The sequence below is a fragment of the Oncorhynchus keta genome, unplaced genomic scaffold (assembly GCF_023373465.1).
Source record: "Oncorhynchus keta strain PuntledgeMale-10-30-2019 unplaced genomic scaffold, Oket_V2 Un_scaffold_1526_pilon_pilon, whole genome shotgun sequence".
In the NCBI taxonomy this organism is placed as follows: domain Eukaryota; kingdom Metazoa; phylum Chordata; class Actinopteri; order Salmoniformes; family Salmonidae; genus Oncorhynchus; species Oncorhynchus keta.
The window spans coordinates 1,330,054-1,350,386 of NW_026290798.1; the positions used below are offsets into that span (position 1 = coordinate 1,330,054).

The 20,333-nt window shown below is 42.8% G+C and overlaps 3 protein-coding genes across 60 annotated transcripts in view; 2 read left to right on the forward strand and 1 right to left on the reverse strand.

The window, feature by feature from the left end:
- slc45a4b (solute carrier family 45 member 4b) overlaps window positions 1–3,379 on the forward strand; it is a 28,393-nt gene extending 25,014 nt beyond the window's left edge. For all 11 annotated transcript variants that reach the window (XM_052514175.1, XM_052514176.1, XM_052514182.1 and 8 more), the window contains one exon: window positions 136–3,379. In XM_052514175.1, coding sequence (XP_052370135.1) covers window positions 136–522 — 387 coding nt within the window. In that variant the 3' untranslated portion in view covers window positions 523–3,379. The remainder of the gene's footprint in view (window positions 1–135) is intronic.
- A 610-nt stretch (window positions 3,380–3,989) lies between these two features.
- LOC127927562 (uncharacterized) lies at window positions 3,990–9,741 on the reverse strand. Its single transcript, XM_052514110.1, has 6 exons — window positions 9,713–9,741; window positions 9,004–9,195; window positions 7,417–7,440; window positions 5,869–6,075; window positions 5,389–5,820; window positions 3,990–4,336 (listed from the first exon to the last, which is right to left on the reverse strand). The coding sequence occupies exons 1-6, from the start codon at window positions 9,739–9,741 to the stop codon at window positions 4,003–4,005; spliced, it is 1,218 nt and encodes a 405-aa protein (XP_052370070.1). The 3' UTR covers window positions 3,990–4,002.
- LOC118379437 (DENN domain-containing protein 3-like) overlaps window positions 9,046–20,333 on the forward strand; it is a 31,575-nt gene continuing 20,287 nt past the window's right edge. For 47 of the 48 annotated variants that reach the window (XM_052514153.1, XM_052514154.1, XM_052514155.1 and 44 more), the window contains exons 1-12: window positions 9,046–9,765; window positions 11,173–11,313; window positions 11,423–11,717; window positions 11,914–12,029; window positions 12,188–12,315; window positions 12,398–12,503; window positions 12,896–13,015; window positions 14,039–14,257; window positions 14,538–14,653; window positions 19,342–19,497; window positions 19,799–19,895; window positions 19,985–20,088. In XM_052514153.1, coding sequence (XP_052370113.1) covers window positions 11,230–11,313; window positions 11,423–11,717; window positions 11,914–12,029; window positions 12,188–12,315; window positions 12,398–12,503; window positions 12,896–13,015; window positions 14,039–14,257; window positions 14,538–14,653; window positions 19,342–19,497; window positions 19,799–19,895; window positions 19,985–20,088 — 1,541 coding nt within the window. In that variant the 5' untranslated portion in view covers window positions 9,046–9,765; window positions 11,173–11,229. The remainder of the gene's footprint in view (window positions 9,766–11,172; window positions 11,314–11,422; window positions 11,718–11,913; window positions 12,030–12,187; window positions 12,316–12,397; window positions 12,504–12,895; window positions 13,016–14,038; window positions 14,258–14,537; window positions 14,654–19,341; window positions 19,498–19,798; window positions 19,896–19,984; window positions 20,089–20,333) is intronic. The other variant, XM_052514173.1, reaches the window with a different exon arrangement.

The window sequence follows — 20,333 nt, forward strand, 5'->3', positions numbered from 1 at the left end:
TATGGATATGATGTTGATCATTCTAGGCCAATGTGATGATAACTGAGTTAGACTATTACCTAGTTCCAATCTTTGGACTGATGTGAGAGATGAGTAAAAACAGGTAATTTCTTCCCCCCTCTGTCTCTACCGCAGTACATCCACCACAGTCCGGGGAAGTCGCGGCGAGGCTTCGGCATCGACTGTGCCATACTGTCGTGCCAGGTGTACATTGCCCAGATCCTGGTGGCGTCTGCACTGAGCACGGTGGTGGACGCGGTGGGCAGCGTGCGGGTCATCCCAATGATGGCCTCTGGAGGCTCCTTCCTGGGCTTCCTCACCTCCACCTTCCTGGTCATCTACCCAGACTCCTCCACTCCCACTACTACGCAGGACCAGGAGGGGTATGGAGAGGAGGGGGCTCCGGCCCTGGTGGCCCCAGAACCAGGCCCCTGTGCTAGCAGTATGCAGGAGCCAGTAGACCTTCTCAAAACGTCTCCTAAGGGCAGCAGCAGCACGGCACACTACGAGTCCACTATTTAACAAAGAAGAAGAGGGACTAGGACAAAATACTGGTGGCATCACAATAGTCATAAAGTGGCTTCCTCTCTTTGTCTCCTTTCTTTAATCTGCACAGACAGTGACCAAACCTTAACACTCACTAGTCACATGAGTTCCAGTGGGATGGACTGTTCCAATGAACACCGTTGTGCATTTCTTGACATATGGCTGTTTTTCTTTTCCTCCTGGGGTTCAAATGTTTGTGGTTTCACTGATTACGTCCCAAATAGCACCCTACTCCCTTTATAGTGCACTTTATTTTTTTTTTTTACCTGGGTCCATAAGGCTCTGGTCAAATGTAGTGCACTAAATAGGGAATAGGGTGCCATTTGGGACTCATTCACAGTTTGAAAGGCCTGCAGGCCTTATCAGGAGTATCCACAATATCAGGAGGAGTATCCACCTCATACACAGGATCTAATGCTGGACTCTCTTTTTTTTACTCATGGGATCTAATGCTGGACTCTTTTTCTTAAACGTAACTTGGACTTTTTCTGTAGATGGTTGTTTTGACTGCACATGAATATTTTCACTCCGTTTCTAAATTGAAAATATTTTTTATTGATTTTATTTTGTGATTGTACGAAATGTTTTGAGTGACCGATTAACTTTTTTAGATCAAAGTTAGTTTCCCCACAGACAGAATGATATAGGAGTCCCTATGTTACTGTGACTCACTAAAGATGCTGCAGTCACAGAGGATCCAGTTCAGAACAGTATGGGAGTCCATATGTTACTGTGACTCACTAAAGATGCTGCAGTCACAGAGGATCCAGTTCAGAACAGTATGGGAGTCCCTATGTTACTGTGACTCACTAAAGATGCTGCAGTCACAGAGGATCCAGTTCAGAACAGTATGGGAGTCCATATGTTACTGTGACTCACTAAAGATGCTGCAGCCACAGAGGATCCAGTTTAGAACAGTATGGGAGTCCATATGTTACTGTGACTCACTAAAGATGCTGCAGCCACAGAGGATCCAGTTTAGAACAGTATGGGAGTCCATATGTTACTGTGACTCACCAAAGATGCTGCAGTCACAGAGGATCCAGTTCAGAACAGTATGGGAGTCCATATGTTACTGTGACTCACTAAAGATGCTGCAGCCACAGAGGATCCAGTTCAGAACAGTATGGGAGTCCCTATGTTACTGTGACCTCACTAAAGATGCTGCAGTCACAGAGGATCCAGTTCAGAACAGTATGGGAGTCTCTCTTATTTACTGTGACCTCACTAAAGATGCTGCAGTCACAGAGGATCCAGTTCAGAACAATATAGCAGTCACTCTGTTACTGTGACCTCACTAAAGATGCTGCAGTCACAGAGGATCCAGTTCAGAACAATATAGCAGTCACTCTGTTACTGTGACCTCACTAAAGATGCTGCAGTCACAGAGGATCCAGTTCAGAACAATATAGCAGTCACTCTGTTACTGTGACCTCACTAAAGATGCTGCAGTCACAGAGGATCCAGTTCAGAACAATATAGCAGTCACTCTGTTACTGTGACCTAACTAAAGATGCTGCAGTCACAGAGGATCCAGTTCAGAACAATATAGGAGGTGCTCTGTTACTGTGACCTCACTAAAGATTCTGCAGCTATCGAAGATCCAGTTTAGAACAGTATAGGATTCGCTGTTACTGTGACCTCGCTAAGGGGCGGCGGGGTAGCCTAGTGGTTAGAGTGTTGGACTAGTAACCGAGTAACCGAAAGGTTGCAAGTTCAAATCCCCGAGCTGACAAGGTACTAATACCTGGCCCTGAACAAGCAGTCGGTCAAAACAATATAGGAGTCTGTCTCTTTTACTGTGACCTCACTATGCCACAGAGGATCCAGTTCAGAACAATATAGGAGTCGGTCTCTTTTACTGTGACCTCATCATGCCACAGAGGATCCAGTTCAGAACAATATAGGAGTCGGTCTCTTTTACTGTGACCTCACTATGCCACAGAGGATCCAGTTCAGAACAATATAGGAGTCGGTCTCTTTTACTGTGACCTCACTATGCCACAGAGGATCCAGTTCAGAACAATATAGGAGTCGGTCTCTTTTACTGTGACCTCACTATGCCACAGAGGATCCAGTTCAGAACAATATAGGAGTCGGTCTCTTTTACTGTGACCTCACTATGCCACAGAGGATCCAGTTCAGAACAATATAGGAGTCGGTCTCTTTTACTGTGACCTCACTATGCCACAGAGGATCCAGTTCAGGGTCAGTCAGTTACATTCCCTATTATAAACACCATCCACTAACTCTCTTCAGTCTATTGACATGTATATCATGAAAACACTCAGGGCTATTATACAGCACAGATGATATGATGTCCAGGTTACACCAGAAGTCCAAAGAACCATTCAGGATGTTCCTTTTTGTAGCTCACATTTGCCATTTATTGGGTTGAGTGGCCTATAGCCTACTGTTTACATTTACATTTAAGTCATTTAGCAGACGCTCTTATCCAGAGCGACTTACATGACAGAGTTGGATAAACGCTATCAGCCTTAAGATAATCTAATGCTGAAGTGATGATGCTTACATTCTAACATATCAATATTTTAAAAAGGGAACATGTTGTAAACCTCTATTATGCTGCATGGAAGAATACTAGATTTCCTACTACAACTAGTCATTACAAATGGTCTATGATCATAAGATGCCTTTGGGCCCATCCAGCATTGAAGAAACCCTACACTGTACTGTACTACAGTAAGTAGCCCTCTGTTGTTCTGAACCATCTGTTCCACAGGGTAACGCACAAGAAAGGATATTGCTCTGTATGTTTTTACATTTAACAACTGCAAAAGCTGCACTATACATTTTGAGAACTTTAAGAGAGGACAGTGTGTGTGTCATTATTTATCTGGCAGAACATTCATGCACATCTGTTGAGAAATCTGAGATGAAGTCCCAAACGGTGGTACCTTTGTACCAGGCATGTACAACTAATGAGCTGTGTGCCTAGAAGGTCTTCCCAGGCCCAGAGTGTTGGGTTTAGGAGTTGTTCCACCTACGTGAGGTGGTAGGCAGAGGGTGGTATTCACCAGGAACCAAATGGAAGTAAAGGGGTGGATACAGGGACGGACCTCACTGAATTTATCCAATCAAAAAGTGTCCTGTTGCAAAGCGTTTTGGAGGTGTTCTCAAATGAAGAGGATTTATCATCACATCCAGCAGAAACATCTGGCTCTAGAAAGTGGGAAAAGGAACTTTTTGGTACATTTTTCTTGTCAACTGCTGTAATTTGAGAGGTTTGGTTGTAATGGGGAAAATATAAATGTCTAACTGGTTGTGAATAGTTTTAGTTTGGGAATGTGTGCAAATGAGAAATTAAATTGGTCACACTGAAGTTTCAATCTTTATAATATAAATTATCTCAACATTTTGGTTTCAAAGTCGAGCAATGATTTTGTCAAAGTGGAAATGTTATATTCCCTTCTGCTGTTGAGCTGTACAGACGTGTTATACCTTGTTAACAACTAACCTGCTGACCCTGTTAACAACTAACCTGCTGACCCTGTTAACAACTAACCTGCTGACCCTGTTAACAACTAACCTGCTGACCCTGTTAACAACTAACCTGCTGACCCTGTTAACAACTAACCTGCTGACCCTGTTAACAACTAACCTGCTGACCCTGTTAACAACTAACCTGCTGACCCTGTTAACAACTAACCTGCTGACCCTGTTAACAACTAACCTGCTGACCCTGTTAACAACTAACCTGCTGACCCTGTTAACAACTAACCTGCTGACCCTGTTAACAACTAACCTGCTGACCCTGTTAACAACTAACCTGCTGACCCTGTTAACAACTAACCTGCTGACCCTGATAACTAACCTGCTGACCTTGTTAACAACTAACCTGCTGACCCTGTTAACAACTAACCTGCTGACCCTGTTAACAACTAACCTGCTGACCCTGTTAACAACTAACCTGCTGACCCTGTTAACAACTGACCTGCTGACCCTGATAACTAACCCTGACCTTGTTAACAACTAACCTGCTGACCCTGTTAACAACTAACCTGCTGACCCTGTTAACAACTAACCTGCTGACCCTGTTAACAACTAACCTGCTGACCCTGTTAACAACTAACCTGCTGACCCTGATAACTAACCTGCTGACCCTGTTAACAACAACCTGCTGACCCTGTTAACTAACCACCTGCTGACCCTGATAACAACTAATAACAACTAACCTGCTGACCCTGTTAACAACTAACCTGCTGACCCTGTTAACAACTAACCTGCTGACCCTGTTAACAACTAACCTGCTGACCCTGTTAACAACTAACCTGCTGACCCTGTTAACAACTAACCTGCTGACCCTGTTAACAACTAACCTGCTGACCCTGATAACTAACCCTGACCCTGATAACTAACCTGCTGACCCTGTTAACTAACCTGCTGACCCTGTTAACAACTAACCTGCTGACCCTGTTAACAACTAACCTGACCTGTTAACAACTAACCCTGTTAACAACTAACCTGCTGACCCTGATAACAACTAACCTGCTGCCCCTGATAACAACTAACCTGCTGACCCTGTTAACAACTAACCTGCTGACCCTGTTAACAACTAACCTGCTGACCCTGATAACAACTAACCTGCTGACCCTGATAACAACTAACCTGCTGACCCTGATAACAACTAACCTGCTGACCCTGATAACAACTAACCTGCTGACCCTGATAACTAACCTGCTGACCCTGTTAACAACTAACCTGCTGACCCTGTTAACAACTAACCTGCTGACCCTGTTAACAACTGACCTGCTGACCCTGATAACAACTAACCTGCTGACCCGGATAACAACTAACCTGCTGACCCGGATAACAACTAACCTGCTGACCCTGTTAACAACTAACCTGCTGACCCTGATAACAACTAACCTGCTGACCCTGTTAACAACTAACCTGCTGACCCTGTTAACAACTAACCTGCTGACCCTGTTAACAACTAACCTGCTGACCCTGATAACAACTAACCTGCTGACCCTGTTAACAACTAACCTGCTGACCCTGTTAACAACTAACCTGCTGACCCTGATAACAACTAACCTGCTGACCCTGATAACAACTAACCTGCTGACCCTGTTAACAACTAACCTGCTGACCCTGATAACAACTAACCTGCTGACCCTGTTAACAACTGACCTGCTGACCCTGTTAACAACTAACCTGCTGACCCTGTTAACAACTAACCTGCTGACCCTGATAACAACTAACCTGCTGACCCTGTTAACAACTAACCTGCTGACCCTGTTAACAACTAACCTGCTGACCCTGATAACAACTAACCTGCTGCCCCTGATAACAACTAACCTGCTGACCCTGTTAACAACTAACCTGCTGACCCTGATAACAACTAACCTGCTGACCCTGATAACTAACCTGCTGACCCTGATAACTAACCTGCTGACCCTGATAACAACTAACCTGCTGACCCGGATAACAACTGACCTGCTGACCCTGTTAACAACTAACCTGCTGACCCTGATAACTAACCTGCTGACCCTGTTAACAACTAACCTGCTGACCCTGATAACAACTAACCTGCTGACCCTGTTAACAACTAACCTGCTGACCCTGTTAACAACTAACCTGCTGACCCTGTTAACAACTAACCCGCTGACCCTGATAACTAACCTGCTGACCCTGTTAACAACTAACCTGCTGACCCTGATAACTAACCTGCTGACCCTGATAACAACTAACCTGCTGACCCTGATAACAACTAACCTGCTGACCCTGATAACAACTAACCTGCTGACCCTGATAACAACTAACCTGCTGACCCTGATAACTAACCTGCTGACCCTGATAACAACTAACCTGCTGACCCTGATAACTAACCTGCTGACCCTGTTAACAACTGACCTGCTGACCCTGTTAACAACTAACCTGCTGACCCTGTTAACAACTGACCTGCTGACCCTGATAACAACTAACCTGCTGACCCGGATAACAACTAACCTGCTGACCCGGATAACAACTAACCTGCTGACCCTGTTAACAACTAACCTGCTGACCCTGATAACAACTAACCTGCTGACCCTGTTAACAACTGACCTGCTGACCCTGTTAACAACTAACCTGCTGACCCTGTTAACAACTAACCTGCTGACCCTGTTAACAACTAACCACCTGCCCCTGATAACAACTAACCTGCTGACCCTGTTAACAACTAACCTGCTGACCCGGTTAACAACTAACCTGCTGACCCGGATAACAACTAACCTGCTGACCCTGTTAACAACTAACCTGCTGACCCTGATAACAACTAACCTGCTGACCCTGTTAACAACTGACCTGCTGACCCTGTTAACAACTAACCTGCTGACCCTGATAACAACTAACCTGCTGACCCTGTTAACAACTGACCTGCTGACCCTGTTAACAACTAACCTGCTGACCCTGTTAACAACTAACCTGCTGACCCTGTTAACAACTAACCACCTGCCCCTGATAACAACTAACCTGCTGACCCTGTTAACAACTAACCTGCTGACCCTGTTAACAACTAACCTGCTGACCCTGATAACAACTAACCTGCTGACCCTGTTAACAACTAACCTGCTGACCCTGTTAACAACTAACCTGCTGACCCTGATAACAACTAACCTGCTGACCCTGTTAACAACTAACCTGCTGACCCTGATAACTAACCTGCTGACCCTGACAACTAACCTGCTGACCCTGATAACTAACCTGCTGACCCTGTTAACAACTAACCTGCTGACCCTGATAACAACTAACCTGCTGACCCTGTTAACAACTAACCTGCTGACCCTGATAACTAACCTGCTGACCCTGTTAACAACTAACCTGCTGACCCTGATAACTAACCTGCTGACCCTGATAACAACTAACCTGCTGACCCTGATAACAACTAACCTGCTGACCCTGATAACAACTAACCTGCTGACCCTGATAACAACTAACCTGCTGACCCTGATAACAACTAACCTGCTGACCCTGATAACTAACCTTCTGACCCTGATAACAACTAACCTGCTGACCCTGATAACAACTAACCTGCTGACCCTGATAACTAACCTTCTGACTCTGATAACAACTAACCTGCTGACCCTGATAACTAACCTGCTGACCCTGATAACAACCAACCAGCTGACCCTGATAACAACTAACCTGCTGACCCTGATAACTAACCTTCTGACCCTGTTAACAACTAACCTGCTGACCCTGATAACAACTAACCTGCTGACCCTGTTAACAACTGACCTGCTGACCCTGTTAACAACTAACCTGCTGACCCTGTTAACAACTGACCTGCTGACCCTGATAACAACTAACCTGCTGACCCTGTTAACAACTAACCTGCTGACCCTGTTAACAACTAACCTGCTGACCCTGATAACAACTAACCTGCTGACCCTGATAACAACTAACCTGCTGACCCTAACAACTAACCTGCTGACCCTGATAACAACTAACCTGCTGACCCTGTTAACAACTAACCTGCTGACCCTGTTAACAACTAACCTGCTGACCCTGTTAACAACTAACCTGCTGACCCTGATAACAACTAACCTGCTGACCCTGTTAACAACTAACCTGCTGACCCTGTTAACAACTAACCTGCTGACCCTGTTAACAACTAACCTGCTGACCCTGATAACAACTAACCTGCTGACCCTGTTAACAACTAACCTGCTGACCCTGTTAACAACTAACCTGCTGACCCTGATAACAACTAACCTGCTGACCCTGTTAACAACTAACCTGCTGACCCTGTTAACAACTAACCTGCTGACCCGGATAACAACTGACCTGCTGACCCTGTTAACAACTAACCTGCTGACCCTGATAACTAACCTGCTGACCCTGTTAACAACTAACCTGCTGACCCTGATAACAACTAACCTGCTGACCCTGATAACAACTAACCTGCTGACCCTGATAACAACTAACCTGCTGACCCTGATAACTAACCTGCTGACCCTGTTAACAACTAACCTGCTGACCCTGATAACTAACCTGCTGACCCTGATAACAACTAACCTGCTGACCCTGATAACAACTAACCTGCTGACCCGGATAACAACTAACCTGCTGACCCTGATAACAACTAACCTGCTGACCCTGATAACTAACCTGCTGACCCTGATAACAACCAACCAGCTGACCCTGATAACAACTAACCTGCTGACCCTGATAACTAACCTGCTGACCCTGATAACAACCAACCAGCTGACCCTGATAACAACTAACCTGCTGACCATGATAACTAACCTTCTGACTCTGATAACAACTAACCAGCTGACCCTGATAACAACTAACCTGCTGACCCTGATAACTAACCTTCTGACCCTGATAACAACTAACCTGCTGACCCTGATAACTAACCTTCTGACTCTGATAACAACTAACCTGCTGACCCTGATAACTAACCTGCTGACCCTGATAACTAACCTTCTGACTCTGATAACAACTAACCTGCTGACCCTGATAACTAACCTTCTGACCCTGATAACAACTAACCTGCTGACCCTGATAACAACTAACCTGCTGACCCTGATAACTAACCTTCTGACTCTGATAACAACTAACCTGCTGACCCTGATAACTAACCTGCTGACCCTGATAACAACCAACCAGCTGACCCTGATAACAACTAACCTCCTGACTCTGTTAACAACTAAACAACTTTAAATGTAATTAAAATAACCAGCAGCGGTTGCCTTCTTTGAAGAAGCGGAATCTTTATGCCTTTATTGCGACTTTGTTAACACTAAACTTAAATTGAGTGTCGTTGCATTGTTACAATGTTGCACATTGCTCACTAGATGGCACTATAACAAAGTCGATAGAGAAACTGAATGAGTCTTCTGACATAATTTATTATAGCAGTTTTGTTAAGTAGGCAATGCAGCTTCTTAACTTCTACGACAGCAAATTAGAATGCACGAGGTTTTGAATTCTTTACAAAAGTAGGGGCAACTGCATTTTTCCAGTACGCATGATTTTGTATCCTTTCAGAAAGCAGGAAGCAACACGCTGTTAATCGCAGTCAGACAGATAACAGCATTTCATGGGAAGGTCAATTCAACTACATTGTTTACAAAGGTGTTTTGATTGTGTCTTTCGGTGGCTACAAATTCATTGAAACGAATGTCAGTGACTTTGGCCCGTGATCTTGGATTACCGATGGACCAACAGGTTGGTGAAGATCATTCATTGGCATTTGAAATAAATCAGGTAAAGACTAACTTTCTGTTTTGACAATTGACATGTTTATGTGTAGCTGAGCGACCTTCTATATTTTTACGGAAACATGAATATGCTTTGACAGTGATGTATACACAGTAGCTATTGAATGACACACCACATGGAATTTGATCATCACATGCTCTTGGCCTATAAAGGGATCTTGGCTCTTTCAGTATGGCTTGTATGGAAATAATGCGGAGGTAATCAATGTTGCCAAGTTTTCCAGAGACACCAATTGATCAATGGAAAGTAAATGCATTGTATGTCAAGTCAAACTACTGAAAAGGCTGGGAATATGGGGAGATAAGGGGATTAAGCAGACAAAAGGAGTGTCCGATTTCAGCCTATTTCACTGTAACGCATTCATTTTAGTGCTGCTTCTAATCGTCTAGTTCAGACTACAACTGCAAAGGACTTGTGACATAAACTGCTGAAATCACATAAAACATTTCATGGTTTCAGTTCTGCAGCTATAATGACGTGATGCCTGTGTATAATATGCGAAGCTATGCAGGAACTGGTGACAGGTCGCTTTTCAGACCGCCCATTAGAAAGTCACACCTCTATTGTAGATGCCAAAGGGATATGAGTGCAGTTACTACGTTTTTTAAATGACATATTTTGTTTAATCTAAAAAGGCACTTATTTTCAATACAGCAGCACTAGGCCACCCACCCAATCATAAAGTGAACTGTGCCACTCCTCAATTGAGTTTTCTCAGTGACCTATTGAAGGGTATCTTCAGCACACATGAAACCAATTTGCCCAGAAATTCCCCTCAAGCAGGGAAATGAAATGAAAGGGTGTTTATGTTGTATCTCCTGAGGTGGCTGCCTTTACAGAGGAGACAAGCTACAGCTGTATTTCCTCCAGCTCTGCTTTGTTGTTTGGTGAGGTGATGCCATAGTTGCTTTTGATGACACCTTTTTTAATGGTTTCTCAGAGCAGCGGACTCTCTCCAATTTGGTTTATTTTCCTAGTAGTGATCAGGTGAGCTGTGTTTCCAGCCTGCGAGCCTCTTGGCTTGTTGTTGTAAATATCTATTAAAAGGTGATATAATATAATAAGCAGGATGTCATGTGCTCTTTATCTTGTTAGCCAGCTGCTGTGATCAAGGGTATAACAACTTGCCCAAATGAAGAAGCTAAGGAGTGTGACTCATGTTTCTGAAGAATCTCTGTCTCTGTCTGTCTCTGTCTGACTCTGTCTCTCTCTCTCTGTCTCTCTCTCTTTCTCTGTCTCTCTCTCTCTCTGCCTCTCTCTCTCTCTCTCTCTCTCTCTCTCTCTCTCTCTCTCTCTCTCTCTCTCTCTGTCTCTCTGTCTCTGTCTCTGTCTCTTTCTCTGTCTCTCTTTCTCTCTGTCTCTCTCTCTCTCTCTCCACTTCCTCCTCCAAAGCACAAATCCCATGCTTGGATGTGATTCCACCACTGTGAGCCTGATGTACCGGTTCTGATGGCAGACCATCTTCCCTCAGGGCTACTGGAAGCATGTGTTGTTGTCGGAGCCTCTGGGGATAAACTTAAGGATGTCTACCAGGTAATGCCAATCAGCAAATGTCTTTTTTAATACAGAGTTTATTAGAGAGCTGAGCTGGATCGTGGATTATAAATGTAAAATGGAGGTTAACATGGATGGTTCTGTTTAGTCTCTACAGCAGGGCAACAGCACAACAGACCTCCTTATTTTAGACCCAGAGGTCTTGCAAGTCCACGTACCTCCGTTTGTGACCAAAGAGAATGCAGATGAGTCTGGTGTCCCCAGAACCTTCAGTCGAGTCCAGTGCAGACGCTCCTTCGTCAAGAAGAAGGAGAGGCGAGTGGTGGCTCCTAGTGGCCCTGGAGGGGCCGGGAGCAGTGAGGGGGCCACTGTCACGGAGGATGTCAGCGTCCCCAAGGACATCGACCTCATGGCCCTGCCCCAACTCTGCTTTCCAGGTAGAGGTATATTGTGAGGCTGATAGCCAGTTAAATGTGTCATTGTTGTGATTATAAAGATGACCTGAGGTAAACACCACACCAAAATGAAGGCTGACAGACATCCCTATGTACAATGTCATTAAAACATTAGCTCAAAGACATCGCCCAATGCACTGTCTAACAATAGAGATACAAATAATCCTTACTTTTCTCAAATCAGGGGGGCTTCAAGTAACAAATGAACCAAAAGAAGAGCGTTTTCACTTTCTAGTCTTCACAGATGTGTTCGGTAACCAAACCCATGGAGTGGTTGTTCAGTGTTGTAGACCATTTCAGGTGGGAGTCTTTCCTTTTTATTCTCCTGCATAAACATGTGATCCTTTTCATTATAAAGCTGTGCAAAACAAAGCCGTGTTAAATGTTTCTCTGTGACGCTCCTTCCTGTGAAAGACTCAATGCTTCACACCGTTGATTTGTCACTTCTGTCCTCGTAGGAAGGGTCAGTGTTCTATCAGAATGGACACTGGTCGTCCACCAGGACCACTAAGCTCTACACTGCTTTTGCCATCTGTGTCATATCCAAGCATCCTTATTACAATGCTCTGAAGGACTGTCTGTCTTGGTAAGGGTCAATACGTCTTCAATACAGCCTGTCTATGTGTGTTGTTGTTTCTTAAATCATTCTCTTCTGTACACTTCTATAGTTTGCTGGTGCAGCTTAGATCATGCAGGTTGTCTGAAGAGAGGGTGAAGGACTTTGCAGCCAAACTGTCTCTAGTGCCCATTCCACCCCCTGGACAACTACATGTGGTGAGCTGCTTTATGTAATCCAGTTCATCTATCCAAACTGCTAGGCTGCCTGACGTGCCAGTGGTTGGTTGTCTCTAGTGCCCATTCCACCCCCTGGACAACTACATGTGGTGAGCTGCTTTATGTTATCCAGTTCATCTATCCAAACTGCTAGGCTGCCTGACGTGCCAGTGGTTGGTTGTATTTGAACACCACTCACTCTCCATGGACTATGCATTGTTGGGGTTTAATTCTTCCTTGGTCCTTCATTTCTCCCCCCTCTCTCCATCCTAAAGTCAGAATAAAAATGACCCAAACAATAATACAAACTACTACTACCACCACCAACACCTTTTCCTTCTTCCTTCTTGTGTACTGATATTGATGATGTGCTCACCCCTGACTGTGCCCAGCTGTTCAACCTGAGACCCCTGATGATCGTACTGCCTTCCAGAGAGGATAAGGAACACCCCGCTGTAGACCTGGACCTCCATTTGCCCTTCCTGTGCTTTAGATCCAAACAGATTTTACAGGTGAGTAGAGAGTTATGTTCAGACGGGTAACAGCATTTTCTACGATGAGCCATTCAACTGAAGTGTTCGGAGTGATGTTTTGACTACTGCCCTGCCTGGCAACAACTCTGCTTTTTCTGCTCTGCTCTACTCTTTCTACTCTACCCTTTCTGCTCTGCTCTTTCTGTTCTACTCTGCTCTCCTATTTCTGCTCTACTCTTTCTACTCTGCTCTACTCTGCTCTTTCTACTCTGCTTTGATCTGCTCTTTCTGCTCTGCTCTACTCTGCTCTCCTCTTTCTGCTCTACTCTTTCTACTCTGCTCTTTCTGCCCTACTTTGCTCTACTCTCCTCTTTCTGTTATACTCTGATCTACTCTTTCTACTATCTTCTTTCTGCTCTACTCTGCTCTTTCTGCTCTACTCTTTCTGCTCTACTCTACTCTTTCTGCTCTGCTCTTTCTGCTCCACTCTGCTCTGTTATGCTCTGCTCTGCTCTACTCTGCTCTTTATGCTCTACCCTACTCTGCTCTACTCTGCTCTTTCTACTCTGCTCTGCTCTTTCTGCCCTACTCTTTCTGCTCTGCTCTACTCTGCTCTTTTTGTTATGCTCTACTCTGCAATGCTCCATTCTTTCTGCTCTACTTTTCTCTTTCTGCTCTGCTCTTTCTGTTATACTCTGCTCTACTCTTTCTGCTCAACATTTCTGCTCTTTCTGCTCAACATTTCTGCTCTTTTCTTTCTGCTCTACTCTTTCTACTCTACTCTGCTCTATTCTGCTCTATTATTTCTGCTCTACTCTTGCTCTTTATGCTCTACTCCTCCCTTTCTGCTCTACTCTTTCTACTCTGCTCTGATCTCCTCTGCTCTTTGTGCTCTGCTCTTTCTGCTCTGCTCTACTCTACTCTTTCTACTATGGTACTTCTCCTCTTTCTGCTCTACTCTGCTCTTTCTGCTCTACTTTACTCTGCTCTGCTCTTTCTACCCTACCCTGCTCTCCTCTCCTCTGGTTCTATTGACCCCTGACCCTGTGTTGGTTTGCCCAGATCATCACTGGTATTCTAATGGAGCAGAGGGTAGTGTTCTTCTCAGCTGACTGGGCCCGCCTCACCCTGGTGGCAGAGTGTTTCATGTTCTACATCCACCCCCTCCACTGGCAGCATCCCTACGTGCCCATCCTCTCAGCCCAGATGCTGGACTTTGTCATGGCCCCCACCGCCTTCCTCATGGGCTGCCACCTCAACCACTTTGAGGAGGTCGCTGCGGTAGGAGGCTTTGTATTAGTAGTAGTAGTTTCTTTATTGCAACCTTGGTACATCCTTTATATAACCATGGTTTTGTCTTTGTGTTATTTGATGTCAGACAACAATATGATTTTCATGATGCCGTTGTGTCAAGTGTCCAACTGTCCATAAACAGTGTTTAGACCTACTTCTTGGTTGTACTGTCTTGTTCCGTTTCCAAACAGTTGAAATGTCATAGCAGTTGGAGAAAGAAAAGCTTTGACTTTTGAATGTTTTTGGAACTCTCTATTCTCTGTGACAGGAAACAGACGACCTGATCTTGATTAATATTGATGATGGAACAGTGTCTTCTTCCTGCTCAGAGACTGTCGACCTACCAGACGTCCCCTTCGTTTCTGCAGAGTGTTTTACCAAGCGGTAGGACCCCCCCAATGGCACCCTATTCCCTATATAGTGCCCTAATACGGAATAATGTACTACTTATGGGCACTGTTAAAAAGTAGTGCACTATATAGGGAATAGGGTGCCATTTCAGAATCTAATTGTATTCGTCACATGCTTCATAAACAACAACTGTGGACTAACAGTGAAATGCTTACTTGTGGGCCCTTCCCAACAATGCAGAGGGAAACATGTAGATCAACAGAATAACAGGAGGAATACATAGACAATGCAGAGAGAAACATGTAGATCAACAGAATAACAGGAGGAATACATAGACAATGCAGAGAGAAACATGTAGATCAACAGAATAACAGGAGGAATACATAGACAATGCAGGGAGAAACATGTAGAACAACAGAATAACAGGAGGAATACATAGACAATGCAGAGAGAAACATGTAGAACAACAGAATAACAGGAGGAATACATAGACAATGCAGAGAGAAACATGTAGAACAACAGAATAACAGGAGGAATACATAGACAATGCAGAGAGAAACATGTAGAACAACAGAATAACAGGAGGAATACATAGACAATGCAGAGAGAAACATGTAGAACAACAGAATAACAGGAGGAATACATAGACAATGCAGAGAGAAACATGTAGAACAACAGAATAACAGGAGGAATACATAGACAATGCAGAGAGAAACATGTAGAACAACAGAATAACAGGAGGAATACATAGACAATGCAGAGAGAAACATGTAGAACAAAAGAATAACAGGAGGAATACATAGACAATGCAACAGAATAACAGGAGAAACATGTAGAATGCAACAGAATAACAGGAGGAATACATAGACAATGCAGAGAGAAACATGTAGAACAAAAGAATAACAGGAGGAATACATAGACAATGCAGAGAGAAACATGTAGAACAACAGAATAACAGGAGGAATACATAGACAATGCAGAGAGAAACATGTAGAACAACAGAATAACAGGAGGAATACATAGACAATGCAGAGAGAAACATGTAGAACAACAGAATAACAGGAGGAATACATAGACAATGCAGAGAGAAACATGTAGAACAAAAGAATAACAGGAGGAATACATAGACAATGCAGAGAGAAACATGTAGAACAACAGAATAACAGGAGGAATACATAGACAATGCAGAGAGAAACATGTAGAACAAAAGAATAACAGGAGGAATACATAGACAATGCAGAGAGAAACATGTAGAACAACAGAATAACAGGAGGAATACATAGACAATGCAGAGAGAAACATGTAGAACAACAGAATAACAGGAGGAATACATAGACAATGCAGAGAGAAACATGTAGAACAACAGAATAACAGGAGGAATACATAGACAATGCAGAGAGAAACATGTAGAACAAAAGAATAACAGGAGGAATACATAGACAATGCAGAGAGAAACATGTAGAACAACAGAATAACAGGAGGAATACATAGACAATGCAGAGAGAAACATGTAGAACAACAGAATAACAGGAGGAATACATAGACAATGCAGAGAGAAACATGTAGAACAAAAGAATAACAGGAGGAATACATAGACAATGCAGAGAGAAACATGTAGAACAACAGAATAACAGGAGGAATACATAGACAATGCAGAGAGAAACATGTAGAACAACAGAATAACAGGAGGAATACATAGACAATGCAGAGAGAAACATGTAGAACAACAGAATAACAGGAGGAATACATAGACAATGCAGAGAGAAACATGTAGAACAACAGAATAACAGGAGGAATACATAGACTTGCAGAGAGAAACATGTAGAACAACAGAATAACAGGAGGAATACATAGACAATGCAGAGAGAAACATGTAGAACAACAGAATAACAGGAGGAATACATAGACAATGCAGAGAGAAACATGTAGAACAACAGAATAACAGGAGGAATACATAGACAATGCAGAGAGAAACATGTAGAATCAACATAGAAAAGAATAACAGGAGGAATACATAGACAATGCAGAGAGAAACATGTAGAACAACAGAATAACAGGAGGAATACATAGACAATGCAGAGAGAAACATGTAGAACAACAGAATAACAGGAGGAATACATAGACAATGCAGAGAGAAACATGTAGAACAAAAGAATAACAGGAGGAATACATAGACAATGCAGAGAGAAACATGTAGAACAACAGAATAACAGGAGGAATACATAGACAATGCAGAGAGAAACATGTAGAACAACAGAATAACAGGAGGAATACAGACAATGCAGGAGAAACATAGAACAACATAACAGGAGGACATAGACAATGCAGAGAGAAACATGTAGAACAACAGAATAACAGGAGGAATACATAGACAATGCAGAGAGAAACATGTAGAACAAAAGAATAACAGGAGGAATACATAGACAATGCAGAGAGAAACATGTAGAACAAAAGAATAACAGGAGGAATACATAGACAATGCAGAGAGAAACATGTAGAACAAAAGAATAACAGGAGGAATACATAGACAATGCAGAGAGAAACATGTAGAACAAAAGAATAACAGGAGGAATACATAGACAATGCAGAGAGAAACATGTAGAACAATGAATACATAGACAATGCAGAGAGAAACATGTAGAACAACAGAATAACAGGAGGAATACATAGACAATGCAGAGAGAAACATGTAGAACAAAAGAATAACAGGAGGAATACATAGACAATGCAGAGAGAAACATGTAGAACAAAAGAATAACAGGAGGAATACATAGACAATGCAGAGAGAAACATGTAGAACAACAGAATAACAGGAGGAATACATAGACAATGCAGAGAGAAACATGTAGAACAACAGAATAACAGGAGGAATACATAGACAATGCAGGGAGAATACATAGACAAGAGAGAAACATGAATAACAGGAGGAATACATAGACAATGCAGAGAGAAACATGTAGAACAACAGAATAACAGGAGGAATACATAGACAATGCAGAGAGAAACATGTAGAACAACAGAATAACAGGAGGAATACATAGACAATGCAGAGAGAAACATGTAGAACAACAGAATAACAGGAGGAATACATAGACAATGCAGAGAGAAACATGTAGAACAAAGAATAACAGGAGGAATACATAGACAATGCAGAGAGAAACAATAGAACAACAGAATAACAGGAGAATAATAGACAATGCAGAGAGAAACATGTAGAACAACAGAATAACAGGAGGAATACATAGACAATGCAGAGAGAAACATGTAGAACAAAAGAATAACAGGAGGAATACATAGACAATGCAGAGAGAATACATGTAGAACAAAGAATAACAGGAGGAATACATAGACAATGCAGAGAGAAACATGTAGAACAACAGAATAACAGGAGGAATACATAGACAATGCAGAGAGAAACATGTAGAACAAAAGAATAACAGGAGGAATACATAGACAATGCAGAGAGAAACATGTAGAACAACAGAATAACAGGAGGAATACATAGACAATGCAGAGAGAAACATGTAGAACAACAGAATAACAGGAGGAATACATAGACAATGCAGAGAGAAACATGTAGAACAACAGAATAACAGGAGGAATACATAGACAATGCAGAGAGAAACATGTAGAACAACAGAATAACAGGAGGAATACATAGACAATGCAGAGAGAAACATGTAGAACAACAGAATAACAGGAGGAATACATAGACAATGCAGAGAGAAACATGTAGAACAAAAGAATAACAGGAGGAATACATAGACAATGCAGAGAGAAACATGTAGAACAAAGAATAACAGGAGGAATACATAGACAATGCAGAGAGAAACATGTAGAACAACAGAATAACAGGAGGAATACATAGACAATGCAGAGAGAAACATGTAGAACAACAGAATAACAGGAGGAATACATAGACAATGCAGAGAGAAACATGTAGAACAACAGAATAACAGGAGGAATACATAGACAATGCAGAGAGAAACAGAGAGAAACATGTAGAATGCAGAGAGAAACAGAACAAAAGAATAACAGGAGGAATACATAGACAATGCAGAGAGAAACATGTGTAGATCAAAAGAACAAAAGAATAACAGGAGGAATACATAGACAATGCAGAGAGAAACATGTAGAACAAAGAATAACAGGAGGAATACATAGACAATGCAGAGAGAAACATGTAGAACAAAGAATAACAGGAGGAATACATAGACAATGCACAGAGAAACATGTAGAACAAAAGAATAACAGGAGGAATACATAGACAATGCAGAGAGAAACATGTAGAACAACAGAATAACAGGAGGAATACATAGACAATGCAGAGAGAAACATGTAGAACAAAAGAATAACAGGAGGAATACATAGACAATGCAGAGAGAAACATGTAGAACAACAGAATAACAGGAGGAATACATAGACAATGCAGAGAGAAACATGTAGAACAAAAGAATAACAGGAGGAATACATAGACAATGCAGAGAGAAACATGTAGAACAAAAGAATAACAGGAGGAATACATAGACAATGCAGACTATGTGCTCTGTTCTGTGCTGAAACCCCCTACAACTGACATGACACATCCATTGTCTCAATAACACAGAATGAGGTTATTGAGAGGTAGAATATCACATCAGTTATCACTCAGTCATGCTTATATAACATTGTTTTTGTGGCAGTGAGTGAACAACAGTTTTTCTTTTCCTGCTGCTCTACAGGAGGAAGGGCCTTCAGCTACAACATGATCTAGAGGTGTGTCACCAAGGGGCCGGCACAGACGTTAATGAGATGCGCATGCTGAGGAGACAATGGCAGCAGAACCTGAACTGGGAGATACAGAAGGTTACCTTGGAGCTCATTGTCAACATGTTCAGGTCAGTCATGCTGTTCAGACTCTCTTTCTGAGGTGCAGGGCTTAAAGTATGACATCATCATACACACCGGGTGGACTTCCTGCTTACAGACATCAACAAGTGAATTCAAATCTGTCTCTCCCTTGAGTAATGCTCACACTGGAAAGAGCCAATAGTGGCATATGTGAGATGATGTTGGTGTTGTACCTGTAAGGAGGAAGTCAACCCGGTGAGGTGTAGGAAGATGCTCTATTTCCTGCTCTTTAAAGGCACTAATGTAGCCTGTGTATTAATGGACCTCTGCATATCTGCCCTTCATCAGGGATGTCAGTGGTCACCTGAACTATGAACACCGAGTGTTTAACAGTGAAGAGTTCCTGAAGACCAGAGAGCTAGCTGACCTTCCCTTTTACAGAAAGGTACATGTTGAAGTAGCCTCTCAGGTCACGATCACTATAAAGAGTACGGTTGATTCCTACACTCTATTTATACATGTGTATCCGTATAGGTCTTGGAGACACACATCTTTCATTCATTCCTGAAGGACCGCCTCAATAGGAAGATGGATGCTTTCACGCGCATGGAAGTCAACACTCGCTCAGAGACACAGAAGTAAGCTCTCACAATATCCCCTTCCTGCTTATCCCTTCCCCTACCCTCCAACTCACTTTTCTCCCTGATGGTACAGTGATGGTTAGAACGAAGCCTGAGTTATGGCACCGCTGGTAACCTGCCTGGACATGTTATGGAATTCAGTCCAATTATTAATTTATAGAACACACCGCTGCAAACCTGCTTTGTTAACATCAAAGGAAGAGTTTCTCCAAGAGTTTTTCTGATCCAGTTATCCAGTCTGT